This window comes from Pteropus vampyrus, unplaced genomic scaffold (assembly GCF_000151845.1).
Source record: "Pteropus vampyrus isolate Shadow unplaced genomic scaffold, Pvam_2.0 Scaffold74, whole genome shotgun sequence".
Taxonomy (NCBI): Eukaryota; Metazoa; Chordata; class Mammalia; order Chiroptera; family Pteropodidae; genus Pteropus; species Pteropus vampyrus.
In genome coordinates this window covers 8,576,427-8,595,282 of record NW_011888855.1, presented here as the reverse complement: position 1 = coordinate 8,595,282, position 18,856 = coordinate 8,576,427, and the positions used below count along the sequence as shown (strand labels likewise).

Sequence of the window (18,856 nt, the reverse complement as noted above, 5' to 3'; positions counted from 1 at the left end):
ATCCCTCTACTGGGTATTTACCCCAAAGACTTGAAAACCCATATCCGTAAAGATATTTGCACACCGATGTTCATAGCAGCATTATTCACAGTGGCCAGGCTATGGACGCAATTGAAGTGTCCTACGATAGATGATTGGCTAAAGAAGCTGTGGCACATATATACAATGGAATATTACTCAGCCATAAGAAGAGATGAAATACTGCCATTTGCAACAGCATGGATGGACCTCGAGATTATCATGCTAAGCGAAATAAGCCAGACTGAAAACGTTGAAAATCACATGTTATCAGTTATATGTGGGATATAAACCTAAAAGCAATAAATGAATTGGACAAAGAAACAGAAATTTATGGACATGGATTATAGACTAGTGATTACCAGAGGGTATGGGTTGGGGGGTGGGTTGAGGTAGATGGGGTAAAGGTGATCAAATATATGGTGACAAAGAATTTTAAGTATGGGAGGTGAATACACAGTGTAAATATATATATGCCTTACTGTTAAAGTATACAGCTGAAATTTATTGGATTTCGTTAACCTCTGTCACCATAAAAAATAAAGAAATTTAAAGAAAATACATACACTTATGTGTTAATAAAATCCCAAATGAAGATTAAAAAATAGAAAAAAACACAAAGTTTAGTTTTCGTCTTTCACCATATATTTGACACCCTTTACCCTTTTCAGCCTCCCTGCCATCCTCTTTTTCCTCTGATAACCACCATACTATTGTCTGTGTCAGTGAATTTGTTTTATTCATTCATTTGTTGCTTTCTGGTTTTATCCTACATATGAGTGAAATCATATGATTCTTGTCTTTTTCCATTTGACTAATTTCGCTGAGCATGATATTCTCAAGATCCGTTCATGTTGTTGCAAATGGCAGTATTTTATCTTTTCTTTTGACTGAGTAGTATTCCATTGTGTATATGTATCATATCTTCTTTATCCAGTCATCCACTGAATAATAACTTGATTTGTTTCCATGTCTTGGCTACCATGTGATCCTTTGTGTTTCTTTATAAATTTTAGTATCAGCTTCTGAAGACCTACAATTAAACTGTTAGTGATTTTTATTGAGATTGTACCGAATCTGTCTCTGTCTGAGACCAAATTGTCAGACCATATTTGTGAGTCCGATTTTGATTAATTTGTTCTTTTTATTCTTTAATTCTGCATATAAGTGAAATCATATAGTGCTTATCTTTCTCTGTCTGACTTAAATATCTTCTAGGTCCATCAAAGCAATATCTTTTTCCATCCCCTTCCTTTTGTAGGGGTCTTGTTTTCTTATCCTTTCAGCCACTCTGTCTTTTGGTTGGAACACTTAATTCTTTTTCATTTAAGGTACTTATTGATAGGAATGTAGTTGCTACCATTCTTTCTTTTTTTTTCCCGCCTACAGCACCTGGTATTCCTAGGTAGTCTCCTATCCAAGTACTAACCAGGCCTGAGCCTGCTTAGCTTCTGAGATCAGATGAAATTGGGCATGTTCAGGGTGGCATGGCCATAGACAGTTGTTACCATTATTTATTCCTGTTTCTGCTACATGTTTTTTCTTCTTAAAGAAGTCTCTCCAACATTTCCTGTAATACCGGTTTGGTAGTGATAAATTCCTTTAGCTTATTTTTGTCTTGGAAGCTCTTTATCTGTCCTTCAATTCTAAATGATAGTTTTGCAGGATAAATTATTTTTGGTTGTAGGTCTTGAATCTTCATCCTGTCAAATATTTTTTGCCAAGCACTTCTGTCCTGCATAGTTTCTTCTGAGAAATCAGCTGCCAGTCTTATGGGTGTTCCCTTATATGTAATTATTTGTTTTTCTCTTGCTGCTTTTGATATTCTTTCTTTGCATTTAACCTTTGGCATTTTAATTTTGATGTGTCTTGGTGTGGGCCTCTTTGGATCCTTGATTTTTGGAATTCTCTGAGCTTCCTTGGGTTTTATGTCCATTTCCTTTACCAGGTTAGGGAAGTTTTCCATCATTATTTCTTCAAACAGCTGTTCAACATCTTGATTTTCTTCAGGTACGCTGATCAGATGGATATTTGGACCCTTAATAGTGTCCCATATCCTCTTTAAGTTATTTTTATAGTCTTGGCATCTTATTTCTTGCCATTCCAATTGGATGTCCTTGGCTTTCCTGTCCTCTAGATAGAGCATTTGACCCTCTTCTTTATTCATTGTTTATTCCTTTGTTTATTCCATTTAATATACTTCTCATCTCAAATAATGTGTTCTTCATTTCAGACTGGTTCCCTTTATAATTTCCATTTCCATGTTTTTTTGCCTCTTTGTTGAAGTTCTCTACACTTCCCCAAAGTTAATTGAGCAACTTTATAACCAGCATTTTGAACTCTGCATGTTAGATTATTTGACTCCATTATATCTAGATCTCTGTTCTCTTCTTTCATATGGTTTCTGCTTCTTTGTGTTCCCATTTTGGTTGCCTTTCTGTGTCTGTTTCTATGTACTAAGCAAAGCTCCTAAGTCTCCTGGTCTTATTAGTGTGGATTTGTGAAGTAGGTTCCAGTGGCACAGTCCTGAGAAGGGTTCAGCTGCAGGCCAAATTTAGCCCAAACCTCTGCCCCTCTGGGGCCACCTGTTAAGATTCAGCAAGCAATCCAAAAGGCCACACCAGAAACTGAGGAGAGCTGCCTCCAGTGTGAGTCTCGGCACTGCTCAGCAAGGAGCACCTGACTCACTGAGGATACAACTGGATGTGGCTTGGGTGGGGCTGCGAGTTGGGGTGGGCAGGATTTCAGGGAATCCTCTGGGCAGAGTGACCTCTGTTCTCCAGTTTGATGATGTCATGGCGATGGTTGCTCTGTGTCCGTGCACTGAGAGTGGGGAGGGATCAACAGGGAACAACGGATGCTGCTGGCACTTCTGTACAGAGCGAGTCTTTCCTAGGCCCTCATTTTGACAATGTCTCCCTGTAAGTCCCTGGTACCCACTGTGTGCAGCTGAATCAGCACTGGTGCTCAGAGTGAGCAGGTCTGTCACCGTGAAAATCCCCTCATAGATGCACCCCTTTAAGAGGCATCTGCCACTGCTGCAGCCTCCGTCTCACTCAGCCATTCAAGACTGGGCAGCCCCACGTCCTTGCCCCGTCCTGTCCTACCTTCTGCTGTTGCAGGGTGATTTCCTGGACTTCTCCCTAGTTGCATGGCTTGTTCATCTAGATCCCAGGCGATTTTTCCTTGCTGCTGCTCTTTATTACCGTCACAACTTTGATTTGGCCACCAGAGGGATGAACAGAGCCTCTATCATCTATGCCATTTTTTTTGGAGTCCTAATATTAACTTTTATAAAATATATTGTCTGTCATTATTAAGATAATTTTTTCTCTATCCTATCATTGTGGTTAATAATATTAATAGATATTTTATTTCTGAATTGACTTTGTATTATTTAAACACAAATTAATCATTATTCATTATCCTCTTTATATATTGCAGTTTTCTGTGTACTAATATTTTGTTTAGGGAGTTTGCATTTATGTTTTTCAGTGAGCTTACCTTTCAGTAAGTTCTCCTTTTTCTTATTGTTGTTAGTGGATTTGGTATCAGAGTTATGCTAGCCTCATGAAATGAGTTGGAGGAAAAACTTTTAAAAAAATTCTCTGAAAGAATCTGGATAGTATTGGACTTATTTCTCCCTTGAATGTTGTAGAACCTGATGGTGAAGTCATCTGGGCCTATGGTTTTCTTTGTGGAAAGATTTTTGGGAAAAATAGAATGTTCATAGTGTGAGTTAGTTACTGTTGGCTGCATTTGATAGATAAGATATGATAAGAAAGAGATGGGCTTAAAAAAGAAGTGGCTGATTTACAAGCAGAAAAATAATTTCTTAATTTGAAAGAAAATTAAGACAGCACAGAAATTTAGAACTTGTAGGTTTGGAAGATGCAAGTGATTCTCATCTCATAAAAGATAAAACTAAGGCTTTTAAATGATAAGGTCTGATTAAAAATGCTTAGTTAGTTTATAAAGCAAGGATCATATCAAGGATATGAACATACACTCATTGTTGAAAACTTATGTGTGGATTAGAGTGATGTTTATTAAGTTCTTTTTAGTTTGACAAAATGATCAAGGAAAAGAGACTAAGGGTATATTTCAACAGAAGCTTGGTAGGCTGAAGTATCTGAAGGAGGTCTAATGAGGGAGGATTGTTTTGAAAAGAATTATGTGTATGGCTATTGATATAGGGAGCTGATTAAAATAAAATAAATAGAAAATAAAGTATGTTTTTGAGAAAAAAATTATACTTTAAAAGTACCACAAGCCTTGATTAAAAGAGTCAGCAGCTGTTGACCCCAATGTTCTTTGGAAAGGAAATGTGCAGAGAAAGCTGCTAAGTCCCCCAAGGAGGGCCTATTTTCCAATGACCTCTTCACTCTGACCAAGAATAACTGAAAAGGAATATCCTGCCAGAGGGCAGAACCAAGGGCCACAGTGAACAATGGATTAGGAAGTCACTCCTGGGAAGTGAAATGAAGATCTTTTCAAGAAATATAACCCACCGCAGAATAGGAACCCCTTGTAATTGTCTACCTAATGGGATTTTAGAATTCTGACTCCTATTTTTCTCCCTTCCAAGTGGGAGTATTAATGTAATTATCCTGACCCCATTTCACTATTGTATATATATTGGGTGGGATGGAACAGATAATGTGTATTATTAGTTCATAAGATATTTAGGTTAAAATGAACCTTATCTAGACCTAATATAGTGATGAACACCTATCACTCAGAGATCTTGGACTTTGAGCTCAAAGCAGGGACTATGTGAGACTTTAGGTTTTCTCCCTTGGGGACAAGGTAAGTATATTTGTATGTGACAGGGGAGGAGAACTAAATATTTAATAATAAGGGTGGGCTATGACAGACTTTTTATTATTCATGAAATTTGGTGCCTCTCCTTACAAGAGGATCGTACTTGAAATGTCAGCAGATGTGACATGTCACTTCCTGGTGAAGGATTTGAGCTCAGCATGTGCTTGGCCATACTCTCTTTCCTTCTCTTATGACAAGTGTTAATGTTTCAGCTAATGGCTTATCTGTCAGTGTTGGTCTCAAAACAAAGAAGATATGGGTCAGTACTGCACCTGACCCACCGTGAACATAGAAAGAAAGCAATAAGCAAATGTTCATGGTTTTAAGCCATTGGAATTTTGGAGTCACTCATTATTGCCTCATAAAATAGCTTTCATGACTAATACCACTAAAACAACCGTGTTTAAAGAGATAAAATACAAGCCTAAAAATATATGCAGAGAAAGGAAATTATAAAAAGGAGCAGAAAAATATTTGAAAAAGAACCAAATAGAACTTCTAGAAATAATGAATAAGTAACCTAATAAAAATTCAGTTGAAGGGTCTGATAGAAGGTTGAGCAAAGTTAAAGAGAGAATTTAGTGAACTAGATGGTACATCAGAAGATATCATCCAGAATGCTTTGAAGAGAGACAAAAAAATGGAAAATCTGGAAGAGAAAGTAAGATGTATGGTGGGTAGAATAAGAGGACTTATTCATTTAATTGGAGTTATATAAGGAAAGGAAAGAGAATGGGGCAGAGGCATTATCTGAAGATGTAATGACTAAAAATATTTTAGAATATATTAGAGAAGCTCAACAATCCCAAGTAGAATAAGTAAATCCAGCCAAGACACATCACAAACTATAGCAAATAATAGACAAAGAAAAAAAAAATCTCAGAAGCACTAGAGGAAAAGAGTAATTACTTTCAAAGGAGCAACAGTTGGATTAATAGTTGGCTTCCTAATAGCGGCAGTGGAAACCAGGTGACAGTGGAATGGTAGATATCTTTAAAGGGCTGACATAAAATATCCGTCAATCTAGAACTTATATTAAACAAAAATATTTTTCAAGAATGGGGGCAGAAGAAAGACTTTTTCAGTCACACAAAAACTAAGAGTTCATCTACGGATAATGATCACTATAGGAAATCCTAAGGGAATTTCAGACAGAAAGAAAGTGATTCCAGAGGGAAGATCTGAGATGCAAGATGGAAAAAAGATCAAAGAAGGTGGCAGACATATGGCTAAATCTAAACAAACACTGATTGTGTAAAATAGCAATAATTATGTCTCAGTAGAGTTAAAAAATTAAAATATACAATAACCATAACCATAATATAATTCAGGAGGGGGATAATGCATTTTAAATGTTCCTCATATCACCTAAGGATTGGATAAAAATATTCATTGACTTTAGTTTTGATGAATTAAATATGCATGTAGAAATTTCTGGGATAACTACAAAAGAATTAAAATAGTGCGTTATTTCCAAACCAGTATATGAAGAAAAAGGGATTCTTTACAAGCTGAGGGTTATTGAAACAGAAAGGATTACCTGAAGTTTTCTGGATTTAGCAATTAGGTTGATACTATTCTTAACTGAAACAGGGAACAAGAGGAAGAGAAAGTATGGAAGATGGTGAGTTTAGTGTGGGACAAGTTGAATTTGAGGTACTTGAGACACAGCCATCTGAGGATAGGAGGCAGCTAATAAATGTCCTCAAAGAGGTCAGGGCCAAAGCAATGGATTTTGGTTTTTTGAGTTTGTTTGTTTTAGGTAGCTTCTCTTTAAGCAAAAGTTATTCTCAGTTCTTTCTGAACTTAAGAATTTGCCTATTTTGAACTCATCTTAACTATATTTATTATCTTGATATACATTTTTAACAAGTTTCTCAGATATCATTCTGAGGAAAATTGTAAAATTGATGCCTCTGGAAGAAAAGCCTTAAAAATAAGGTGCTTTTCTATTCTAAGATGTTTAGGTTTGTCCTCTATCCAGAAGACTGGACTTCTCCAAGTGTAAGAAAAAGTGTTTTTGTTTTTTTTTGGTGGTGGTGGTGGTTGTTCTCTGCTCTTCTCTGCCATCTGGTGGCATATAAGTAGAACATTGCATTTGGAAGGAAAATAAGGAATTTGAGCTATTTTGAAATATGTAACTCACCAAAGAAAAACAGTATATGATTGTGTGTTTTTATAATTCTACATTTTGAAACCACTAAGTCACAGCAGTAGTTTTAAGACACAGAAGCTTGTCTGTCTGTGGTATTTTCTGAATTCTTTACCCACTCTTCTCTTACATCTTGTGTCCTGCTTCAACATCTGGCATTTCAATCTCATATGTAGTGCTAAGTAAACTGAGTAATCAAAGTTGAAAATTTCCTTCTCTTAATTAAATAAGCTTAGGCTTTATGACCTGTAGAAATGTGTGGTCTCTTTGAGCTCCCACCTGGGCACATTCTCTTCTTTTATCTTCTGATAGGTAGAGCCCCCAAAGATGTCCACGTCCTAATCGCCAGACCTATGAATGTGTTAACTTAGATGGCAAAACGTACTTTATAAATGTGCTTAAGAAGGTTAAAAACCTTGAGATAGGGAGAGTATTTTGGATTATCCAGGTAGGTACAATCTAACCTTATGAACCCCTTTCTTGGTTGCAGTCAGAGGGAGAGAAAAGAGAGGCTGAGAGAGAGATAGAAAGATGGTACAATGAAAGAAGGAGCAGGAGAAATTTGAAGTATGAGAGTAACTATACTTATGTTGCTGGCTTTGAAGGTGGAAGAAATGGGCCATGAGCCAAGGAATGTGAGCAACCTCTAGAAAGAAAGTTTTTCCTCTAGAGCCCCCAGAAGAGAATGCAGCCCTGATGACGTCTTAATTTTAGCCTGATGACGTCTCACCTACAAAACTGTAAGATAATGAATTTGTGTTTTTTTAAGCCACTTGTTTTGAGGTAATTTGTTTTGGAAATGATTGAAAAGTAATATAAGCCTCCACCCTGTGTTTTGGTTAGAATTGGGTCTAGAAGCCCAGGTAGGAAGGAGTGCAAAGCTAGCTTGAATTTGAGCTAGTGGAAAACCTAGAGAAGTAGAGGTAGGCTGGCAATAAACTAGTTTTTCTGGCAAATTTAATGTTCCTCTCTTTCCAAGTTATGTTGTGACCCTTCCAGTGCCCATTTACTCTTTTTTGGAAGTTTTATTATTTTATTTCATTTTCACTTTTCCCTTTTTTTTAAGGTATGTTGTGGCTTCCTTTTTTCATTTTTCCTTCTTCTCTTCTTGCCCAAAGGCAAGAACTGATTAAATTATATTACAGATATTAATTGAATGCCTATCATATGAGGGATAGTTCACAGTTCCAGACCTTGAAAGGTTCATCATTTAGTGGGAGAAACAGACAAGTTAACAAATACTGCCTGATAACAAAATCTGCCTGATAAAAGCAGTAATAGGGGTAACCACAAGATATGTGTATATGTGATAGAGGCACTAACCTAGCCAATGAATTCAAGGGGCTGACTGATCCTTTAAGTCCATTATCACAGATCTTTCCTGGAAATCCAACTAAATTTTCCAGCAGTCTTATATTTATTCTCCCACTTCCAGAAGCAGATATTGCTCATCTTCTCTCTTTACCAGCCTTCTCCATTCCTTTTTTTTTTTTTTTTTTAAGGCAAGGCAACCCTTGGTTGACCTCACAGATTGCAAGGACTTGTCAACTTACAATCCCGTATTTTTTAATTTTTTAATTTTTTACGCCTACAGTACCTATTCTTCCTAGGTGGTCTCCCATCCAAGTACTAACCAGGCTCAACCCTGCTTAGCTTCCGAGATCAGATGGGATTGGGCTTGTTCAGGGTGACATGGCCGTCGACTTTCATTCCTTCTTATGGTGGTTTAAAATATGTCCACCAATTCTTTGATAATCTTTCTAGATGAAGCCAACTGCTATGTCAGAGTACCTCTATGGAGCACGACATGTGTTAAAGAAATGAGGCCAAAAGCCATGTGAGTGACTCAAGAAATAGGAGAGGAAGGGAAGCCCCAATGCTTTTTATGACCTAGTTTCAGAAGTCATACAGTCACTTCTTTTTATCAGTAATGAGATAAATGAGAAACCAAGTGTCACCTGATAGGATGCAATATCACTAGAGTGTTATTCCTGCCAAAAGTATATGATTTAATCATGAGGAAATATCAGACAGATCCAAATTGAGGGATATTATACAAAATAACTGGTCTTATATTTAGAAGAGTCAAGTTCACCAAAGACAAGGGAAGATTGATGTACTGTTATAGATTGAAAGACTAAAGAGACATGACAAATAAATGCAACATCTGATCCTAGACTAGATCCTTTTGCATTATTGGGACAATTGTCAAAAACTTGAATAGGGCTAGTGGATTAGTTGGTAGTAATGGATCAGTGGCCTGTGTTACATCTCCTTTCAAATAGTTTAGCAAAAAGGATACCTTATAATAGACACGTGATAGGATAATTTGTTGAAATATTAATTTGCCTTTTGTTCTGTTTTCTTGCCCTATTTTATGAATGCTTTTCTGTTTTCTTTCCTTGAGATTTTGTTCAGCCAGGGCCAAAGCAATATAACTGCCTTTTGTTTTATTAAAGGCATTGAAAGGCTTATGGTAGGTGGGCCCAGGGGAGAAGGGAATGAGGCAAGAGTTTAGGAGGGAGAGTCTACCATGGAGACCTCAAAGAGAGATTTTTTTCAGGGAGGGTGGGCTCCATGGAGTTAGCAGGAAGTACTATCCAGTCCCTTTATGCTGTTCCCTTGTAACCCCCTGGGAACGTGGCCTGTCCTCAGCACAGAATGGCTTTGTGGTACAGTGGGAACCTGCACCTTTGATGTTGGGATTCTAAGCCATTGTAAGGAGCCGCAGCTCAAGCTAGGAAGCAAATTTCAGGAAGTGGCAGAGCCATCTTCCTTCAAAGGATTCTGTGGTCTTGGACAACGAGCCTATCAGCAGTGACCAATCTGGACCAAAGATCAGAGGGCTGTCCCTAAGTGTTCTAGACAGAGTAAAACTTGATGTCTTTGCCCTAGGGTGCCCTAGGGGTGGGACTTGACCCCAGTATATTGACTGAAGTTAAATTTTCAAGTGATGGCTTAGGATAAAATTTAATTTGGTAATAGAAAAAGAATATGACATTTCTTTCACCTAGAATTATGAAGTAACTTTTGTATTCACCATACTCATTTTATAAGTCTTAATATCTGAAAGGAATTAGACATAAAAAGACTTTTCAGAAAACTTCAGTGTAAGTCTTTAATTGTGCTTTTTCTGTGAGAGAACTGAGATGGTTCAGGTTGATATATGCCTCCAAAAATTAATATCAGATGAACTCAGAATGCCTCAACAAGCTTGGTTTTTTATTCTCCCTAGCCCAGAAGCAGAAGTTGTGGAAAGGAAAGAGCAAGCTAGTCTGACATTTGGTAGACATAGGTACCTTTCTGGTTCTTTCCCCTTTCCTAGTGCTCCCTGAGCTGATGTCGAGCTGAGAGCCAGGTCTAGGGTGAATATCATTTTAATTCCGGTTTTCTTGCAGCTTTATCTTCTAGAGGCAAAATCTCATTCAAATGCCCAAATTGTATATTTCTTATAATCTCAATTTGAGCTAGGAGAAATTGAGCCCTGAGACTTCCTTTGAGACAGGCTGTCAGCAGACTTTGGGTAAATGATGACTCAAATGATAGAATGATGGTCCAACTCCTGCTTTAACAATATTTTTATTTTCTAAATAAGGAAGCCTATAAAGAAACTGTATGCGCAAGAGTGTTATGGGCTAAGCCATGTGTAAAATAGCCAGTTTACCACAAATTTGAAATTATGGCATTGCTATTGTCTGTGTGGCCCTAGGCATATTGTTTCAACTCTCTGGGCCACATCAGCCATATGAAAGTTTTGGACTGCATGGTTGATATAGTGAGTCTCCCTATGCTCTATTCTTATGATTCTAGAATGCGGAGTAGGAAGATTCTTTTAAAATTGAAACACAGCATGATAAAAAGCCTTATCTATGGTAAAGGCTTAGATAAAATGAGACTTACTCTTTTTGGGAAACTTTTCAATGTGCCAGTAAGATCAATGCTGTGAAAAACCATGCTCAAAACCTTGTGATGAAACTTAGAAAATGTGTTAGTATATATTTTGGTTTGATGCAGTAGATAATCATATTAGAGCCTGGTGAAAAATAAATACCCCCAAAACCAATGAGGGGAATTAGCAAATTTTTAGAATTTGAACTGAATTATATACAATTTAAACCTGGAAAGAAACCCCTGTAATTGATACCGAGGAATGAAAAGTGCTTTATATGTTATTTCAGAAGCTGGAAAATAGAACATATTTAGAATCCTGGGCAGCCAAGTAAAATATATTTCAGGTAAATTAGGGTGTACACATAGCCAATACCAAACAAATCACTGTTATATATACTGAGAGATTTCAGCCAGTGATTATCACATGAAATAGGTTCCTCAAAGAGCATGTGATTCTTGGTTTCATAGCTGCTAATCAGCATTACATTGTTGCTCATATAAATCTTGGCTAATTGTTTTTATTTTTTCAATTTTCTCCTAGTTTAGTTGGAAAAAAAAGGTGCGTGTAATTTTTTCTCTAATATTAATGTGCTGAAATTGTGATGTCGTGTAACTAAAAATGTTTAGATCCTGAATGATCCAGAAAAGCTTTATACATATCTGAACTCACTGAGCATCTACAACCAAATACCACTCTTGCAGCTTACTGAGTAGACTAACCTGTTTTTTGCTTTGTTCAATGTGTACTTAGAAATGAGGAAGAACCAGATTCCTAAGAACTCAAAATGTTTATGGTGGTATGAATATTGCTTTACTCACAGGTCTGAGTATAGAACATTTCACAGATTAAAGCTCATTCTTTAGGTTAATGGAAATTTGATTTCAATCAGTGCAAATTATTTCTCTTTTCTGTATAAGTTAGGAAGAGAAACTTTATGTTATCCAGTGTCAACTATACTACAGGCTGAAACTAGAAGTTGAAAATAGACTTAACTGGTAAGATTAAAAACTTGATTTTCACACTGATCTGGCACATGCCTCATGGAGAAGAAGATGTTCAGTGTAAAATTTGCTTAAGGAAATATTCAAAAAAATTTGAAGTTCTTACTGGACTAAGTAAAAACAATGCACTAAAAAAAAAAAACCTTTTAGGGTACTGTAAATAAAAGCCATAAAATTCAAAACCAAAAGTAAAATAATTTATTTAATTTTAAGGAGTATAGTTCTGTGACCCTGTTATGGAATTCATTGGAAAATCACTAGATCTGGTGTAATCTTGCCTAGAGAAATCCAAGCAAGATCTGTATAGGCAGCTTTGCAGGTACAAATGAATGAGGTCTGATACTCCTGAATAAGGACACTGAAAGCACTTCTCTTCTTGGTGGATGTATTAGTTTGCTAGGACTGCCATAACAAGTACCATAGACTAGGTGGCTGAAACAAAAGAAATTAATTTTGTTACAGTTCTGGAAGCTCAAAGTCCAAGATTAAGGTGCCAGCAGCGTTGGTTTCTTCTGAGGCCTTTTTCCTTGGCTTGAAAATGGCCAGTCTCTTCACACTTTTATCCCTTTGTGCACATTTGCCCCTGCTGTCTCATCCTCTTCTTATAAGGTTACCTGTCCCAGTGGATTAGGGCCACTCCCTCATCTTAAGTTAATCACCTCTTTAAAGACCTTATTTTCAATTACAGTTACATTCATTAGTACTGGGTGCTAAGGCTTCAACATATGAATTTGGTGGCAGAGGGAGACACAGTTTAGTAACAGAACCCTAACTGCAAAAAAGATATTCTTGGATATTATAAAATGGTGACTAAAAATATCAAAGTTGCTGCTTTCTGGAAATATAGCTGACCACAGTTTTCCCTTTCTTCCTCAGTTCATTCTTTTTCCCTTTTTCCAGTTTTCTATTTTTAGGTATAATTTAGGTACAGTAAAATACACCCTTTTTAGCCTGCAGTTCTATAAGTTGCGTAACCACTACATTTAATGAGGTTTTTGGAATCAAGTTTGTAGGAGGGGTGAAAACCAAAGATTGTGTAAATTTCAGTTATATTTTTATTTTATTTATTTATTTTTGTTTTCGAAGGCTGACACACCCATAAGCAAGGTAAAGCCAGGATACTCTAGCAGTGAACTAAAAGGTAAAGTAGAAAAATAAAAGTTTGTCTCCCTGAATGATGAGGGGTAGGAGGTTGACTGCATCATTTAAGTGTTTACATAACAACTCCTTATCCACTGTCCCAACCTTTACCAATCTAATCTCTGAAAAGAATTTAACATCCAATTATCTTGCATATATCCTGAATGTCTTCTTGAATGTCTCTCAAACATATTTGTGTTGTTTCTCATTATCCCTACTCCTCTTCTATATGTAAGGCTCATACCAGACACACGCCTCTATGAAGTTCTTTAGTCAGATTAAACCCATAATGGGTCCACAATTCAGTGGTGTGGAAGATTATTTTAAAACAATGTAGGAGAAAACTGTTACTTTAGATTTACCGTTTAGATGGGAAAATAAGTAATGGTCATTTCCTTCAGAAATTCATCTTTTATTGTTTTAACATTTTTTGGATGACCCTAAAATATATTTCTTAAGGTCTAATCTCTCATCTGAACTATAGTCTTGGGCATCCCAAAAAACAATGCCCCATGAACAACACAGTGTCATCTTAAACATTAACAGCTGTGTTCATCATCTCCATTCCCTCCAAAATAGTTTCTTAGATTCTCTAGTTCTACCATTGCTGTGATTTTACGCTTCCAGACTTCAATCACTGGAATGCTTTTATTTCTCTCATTCTTTCTTATTAGTTAGCAAATCCTGACATATCTGACTCATTTTTTTTTATAACAAGGTATTAGCTTCCCATTGTTCTTTTTGCCCCTACCCCAATGGCACTTATTGCTAACATGCTATATACCATTCTTATTTATCGTCTGCTCTTCCCCACTAGAATGTAAGCTCCATGATGGCAGAGATTTTTGTCTATTGTTTACTGCCATATTCCCAGCACCTGGTATGGCATTTATTGGATAAACTGAGCACTTTCTATGTGTCAGGCACTGTGCTCTGTGTTTATATGCAGAATATCATTTACTTTTTACACTTGAGAGGTGTTTTATTGTTCTGGTTTTCAGACAATAAAACTAGTTTAAGTTTTTAAAAAAGTTAAGTGACTTGCCCAAAGTCACACAGTTTGATGAGCTGTGTGACTCATTAATGGTAGGAGCCAGACTCTGGTTTGTCTCCAAAGGTTGTAGCCTATCTACATACCTTTGGAATAATATTCAAACTCAACTTAAAATTCAAGACATTCCATAATATAAAAGACCCTCAACCAACTTTACCTCTTATTACCTTATATCAAAATCCTGTTCCAGTCAAACTGGTCTACTTACTGCCCCTTGAAGCTTACGTAGCTTTGTTTCCTCTGGTTTTTGCTCAGATACACTCACTCTAGAAATCTTACCCAGCTTTTGACTCTGAAATTCAGTGCAACTTCCACCTCTTTCACAAATCATTCCTGAATAGTACCGAATGCAGTGAGGAATTCCTCTTCAGTATTTACCACATGGTTTTGGAGGCTCTTGGTCACGTAACGTCTCATCCTGTGACCCACTTTATCTTGCTTGGCACATAAAGTTTCAATAAATGGAAGCCATTTTAATTTTCTTGCATTCCCACCCAAGTGAGGGTCTGTTAGGCAGTTATCAGGGGTGCGTGACATTTGTATATAATGTTCGTGTGGTATCAAATGCCTTTAAAAAGCTAAGGTTTTAGCTGGAAAGGAAGCATAGATTTGTAAACGCATAGATATGTAAACGAAACATATAAAATGACGTGTTCACTGGGGTAAAATGAAAATGTCGGTTGTCAGAGTACACTGAGGCTGAGAGGGCTTCTTGGGAGAGCTTCCCGGATGGCCAAAGGGTGTCCTCGGTTGTAAAGTATGAAGCGCATTTAGCGCACTGCTGTGCTGCCCTTCACATTCCCTCGGGCTCGCTTTTGGGCAGGGCCACGTGCCAATGTCTTAGGTTAACCGCGCATCGGGCCCACTGTAAACGGCTAATAACTGCCTGCCCCAACCAGGCCTCTACCCTCCATCTTTGTGCGTCGGACGGGAGGGGCGAGGACACCAGGTGTAGCGGGCCAGTCGCAACGCGGCGGGTAAATCCGGGCCCCCAAACCCCAACAGTCAAGTTTTCAAAAATCCCGCGCGTGGCGCCCCAGGCCGCATCCGTTGGGAACGGCCCCCAGCGCGCCCCCGCTGTCGCTTCCCTTCCCCCCAACCCCTTGCCATCCCCGACCCGCGCTAAGCTCAGAGTGGGAGGAGGCATGGAGGGAGGTAGACAGGATACGCACACGGGGCGCTGGGGATAGCGCGTTCCGGGGAGCGCGCTCGTCCAGCGGCTGCGGAAAACGGAAGTGGGTGCGAGTGGGTCGCGGTGATTGGCTGAACTGACATGTCTCTCAAGGGGCTGGCGCGAACGCCACTGCAGAGTTAGGCTAGTGGATACGGCAAGGGGAGGGGGCAAATCACTGGGAACAGCCGCGGTCTTGGGAGGAAATGAATCTCAGAGGTGCGCGGAGGGCCGGGAGAGTGTCTCGTCAAGGCACACTGGGGAGCCCCGGGAGCGAAAGCGGGACAGTAGAGGCGGCGGCAGAGGCAGTGCAGGCCAAGGGCTTGAATAGACCGCGGAGGGCGGGGAGTCCATGATCGAGAGCGGCGCTGCGGCGCGGTAGGCGGGACTAAGGAGAGCGAGGCGGGGATTGGCGGGCAGCCCTGAGCTGCCGTACGTCGGCGGTGACGCACGCCTCGGGGAGGGTGCGCGCGCGTTCAGCGGCCTCTTTGTGTGGTGCCCAGATAGGGGAGCGGAGGTGGCAGCGGCGGCGGCGGTAGCAGTGGCAGCCTTGGTTGTCTTCCAGTCTCCTCGGCTCGCCCTCTAGCCGGCACCTCTCCCCTTCCCTCCCCCTTCCTTTTCTCCTCCTTCCCTCCCCTTCCCTTTTTCCCTTCCCCGTCGGCGAACGGCGGTGGCGGCTCCAGCAACGGCTGGGCCCAAGCTGTGAAGAGGCCCTTAGCCAACGATAACGGCGACGGCGAAAGCTCGGAGCTCGCAGGGCGGGGGAAAGGCCCGGGCCGTAGAGATGGAGAATTCCCAGTTGTGTAAGCTGTTCATCGGCGGCCTCAATGTGCAGACGAGTGAGTCGGGCCTGCGCGGCCACTTCGAGGCCTTTGGGACTCTGACGGACTGCGTGGTGGTGGTGAATCCTCAGACCAAGCGCTCCCGTTGCTTTGGCTTCGTGACCTACTCCAATGTGGAGGAGGCCGATGCCGCCATGGCCGCCTCGCCCCATGCCGTGGACGGCAACACGGTGGAGCTGAAGCGGGCGGTGTCCCGGGAGGATTCGGCGCGGCCCGGTGCCCACGCGAAGGTTAAGAAGCTCTTTGTCGGGGGCCTTAAGGGAGACGTGGCCGAGGGCGACCTGATCGAGCACTTCTCGCAGTTTGGCACCGTGGAAAAGGCCGAGATTATTGCCGACAAGCAGTCCGGCAAGAAGCGTGGCTTCGGCTTCGTGTATTTTCAGAATCACGACGCGGCAGACAAGGCCGCGGTGGTCAAGTTCCATCCGATCCAGGGCCATCGCGTGGAAGTGAAGAAGGCCGTACCCAAGGAGGATATCCACTCCGGTGGGGGTGGAGGCGGCTCCCGGTCCTCCCGGGGCGGCCGAGGCGGCCGCGGGCGCGGCGGTGGTCGTGACCAGAACGGCCTGTCCAAGGGCGGCGGCGGCGGTTACAACAGCTACGGTGGTTACGGCGGCGGCGGTGGCGGCGGCGGCTACAATGCCTACGGAGGCGGCGGAGGCGGTTCGTCCTACGGTGGAAGCGACTACGGTAACGGCTTCGGCGGCTTCGGCAGCTACAGCCAGCACCAGTCCTCCTACGGGCCCATGAAGAGCGGCGGCGGCGGCGGCGGCGGCGGAGGAGGAGGCAGCAGCTGGGGCGGTCGCAGTAACAGTGGACCTTACAGAGGCGGTTATGGCGGTGGGGGTGGTTATGGAGGTAGCTCCTTCTAAAAATTTTTTAAATGCCTGGGAGTGGCTATAGGGGTAGCTTTTCAACAACCCAACTAGGGTCAACTCCTGAGTCCCTTTCCCTCCCACCGCCTTCCCCATTATGCCCTTGGGGGAGCCGCTTCGAAGGCTGCTTACCCTTGAGGGTGTCGCCCTATTTGCCTGCCACCTCTTGTCTCTCTGAAGATGGACTCGGCCCCACATACACATTTTTTGTGTTACAGTCATTGATGGACTCTATTTTTTTATTATTACTTGGACCTTGGTCGTTTTTATACTAGCAAAATGTCTTGTTTTAATTTGTGTTTTTTGGGGGAGGGAGTGAACTTGCTGATTCTGTAGCAAAACCTGGGTGGGGGTTGGGGTGGGGGGTAGTTTACTTTGTTGTAAGGACTTGATACTTGGCTACAGCGTTTTCTATGAAATCTACTTGGATCCCATGCCTGAAATTTGGAAGCATATGTACAAAAATCATTTTTACGTTTTATTTTTAATAAATCATTGTGTTTGACCGTACATGTCTAACATTTTTTTCCTAGGGTCCATTCCGCACCGTTTTAAGGGATATTATTTGAAAATTTTTCGTGTTAATTCTTAATTTTTGATGTGTATTTAGATAACTTTTAAGAGGTCCTGTGGTTTTATTTTTTCTGTTGCCCTGCTAGTGACGTGTTGAATTTTATCCCTTTACAGGCAAAACTTTTGAAATGGTGGATGTGGCTTTTTAAAGTCTTTAAAGTTTCTGTGCATCCATCTTCTGTACTAAGCGACTTGCTTATCATCTTGACATGATTGGTCACTTTTTATGAGAATTTACTTCAAAGTATGTACTGTATAGTTCTAAAGAAATAGTTTTTGTTAAGCATGTGTTTTCATTCATATAAACTGTTTAAAAACTTTCAGATGGCCTAGTTTCATCTCTTATTGGTTTGTCTGTAATGAATGGTTACAAACAATGGTTATATTTTACTCGCAAACAATGCATTTTGTATTTTCAGAGCAGGTTTAAACGTTTTTTTTCCTATAGCTGAACGGTCCACGAAAATCCTTCCCCTCAACCGTTGTAGCGCCATCTACTGGCAGAATGGCAGTGTGTGCAAAACAATTTGTTTAAAAACTTGCTTAGGACAATTGCATCAGATTAGAAGTTTTGCCATCAAAAATCTGTGCAGACTTTGGTTACACATTTACTTGTAACTAAGGTGGGCCTTACAGGAATGTAGTTAACAGTCCATATCACAATTGATCTTTCTACGTGAGATTTGAAAATGTAAACTATGCATAGCTTGGGCAATGGCCCCAGATTGCTATGACAGCTAATGAACCAGCTATGTGTACTGGTATCTTAGGTGCAAGTTGTAAAGCAAAATATCTGTATTCTGCTTGGTTAACAAATGTATAGTTGTAGCCCTTTCATGCAATAGATTTCAAATTGTTGTTTATAAAAAACAAAACGATATAGGAGAAAATTGCCTTCCTGAATAGAAATACAGAATAGCAACGTTTATGGATATCACAAATAAAGAATTCAATTCTTTACATGATTGAGTGAGAGTATGTATAATCTGGTGGGTGGGTTCAGAGTACCCGTTAATCTAGTACATTTAATGTTACCATAAAATATTTGACTTGAATCTTGCAGTCGAAAGCCATACTAAGAAGAGATTATTGGGATTTAAAGTAAAAATATTTTAACATTGACCTTTTTTCTCTTTTAGTTCTTGTCACTATAGTTAAGATCTAATTCTTGCCAAAAATTTTTTCCTAATTGCCAGTGCTCTACTTTAGATAAGAAAGGTCAAGGTTACTAGGCTAGTTTGTGGCTGCTCAGTCAACTTGACAAATGATAGCTAATGCTTGGTACAAATATCTAAGTATACTTATGTGACAGAT

At 40.0% G+C, this 18,856-nt stretch overlaps 2 protein-coding genes and 2 pseudogenes across 26 annotated transcripts in view; 2 read left to right on the top strand and 2 right to left on the bottom strand.

The window, feature by feature from the left end:
- KLHL3 (kelch like family member 3) overlaps window positions 1–18,856 on the top strand; it is a 233,262-nt gene that overhangs the window by 84,862 nt on the left and 129,544 nt on the right. For 3 of the 25 annotated variants that reach the window (XM_023531955.1, XM_023531958.1, XM_023531960.1), the window contains one exon: window positions 7,600–7,734. The exons of 19 other annotated variants lie outside the window; for them this stretch is intronic. The gene's annotated coding sequence lies outside the window, so the exon portion shown is untranslated. Of the gene's footprint in view, window positions 1–7,599; window positions 7,735–12,973; window positions 13,029–18,856 lie in introns of all 25 variants that reach the window. 3 more of the 25 variants (XM_023531957.1, XM_023531959.1, XM_023531956.1) reach the window with 2 other exon arrangements.
- LOC111741230 lies at window positions 1,399–1,517 on the bottom strand (annotated as a pseudogene).
- On the bottom strand, window positions 8,580–8,698 carry LOC111741201 (annotated as a pseudogene).
- HNRNPA0 (heterogeneous nuclear ribonucleoprotein A0) lies at window positions 15,713–18,502 on the top strand. Its single transcript, XM_011362369.2, has one exon. It carries the CDS (start codon window positions 16,037–16,039, stop codon window positions 16,964–16,966), a length of 930 nt encoding a protein of 309 aa, XP_011360671.1. The 5' UTR covers window positions 15,713–16,036; the 3' UTR covers window positions 16,967–18,502.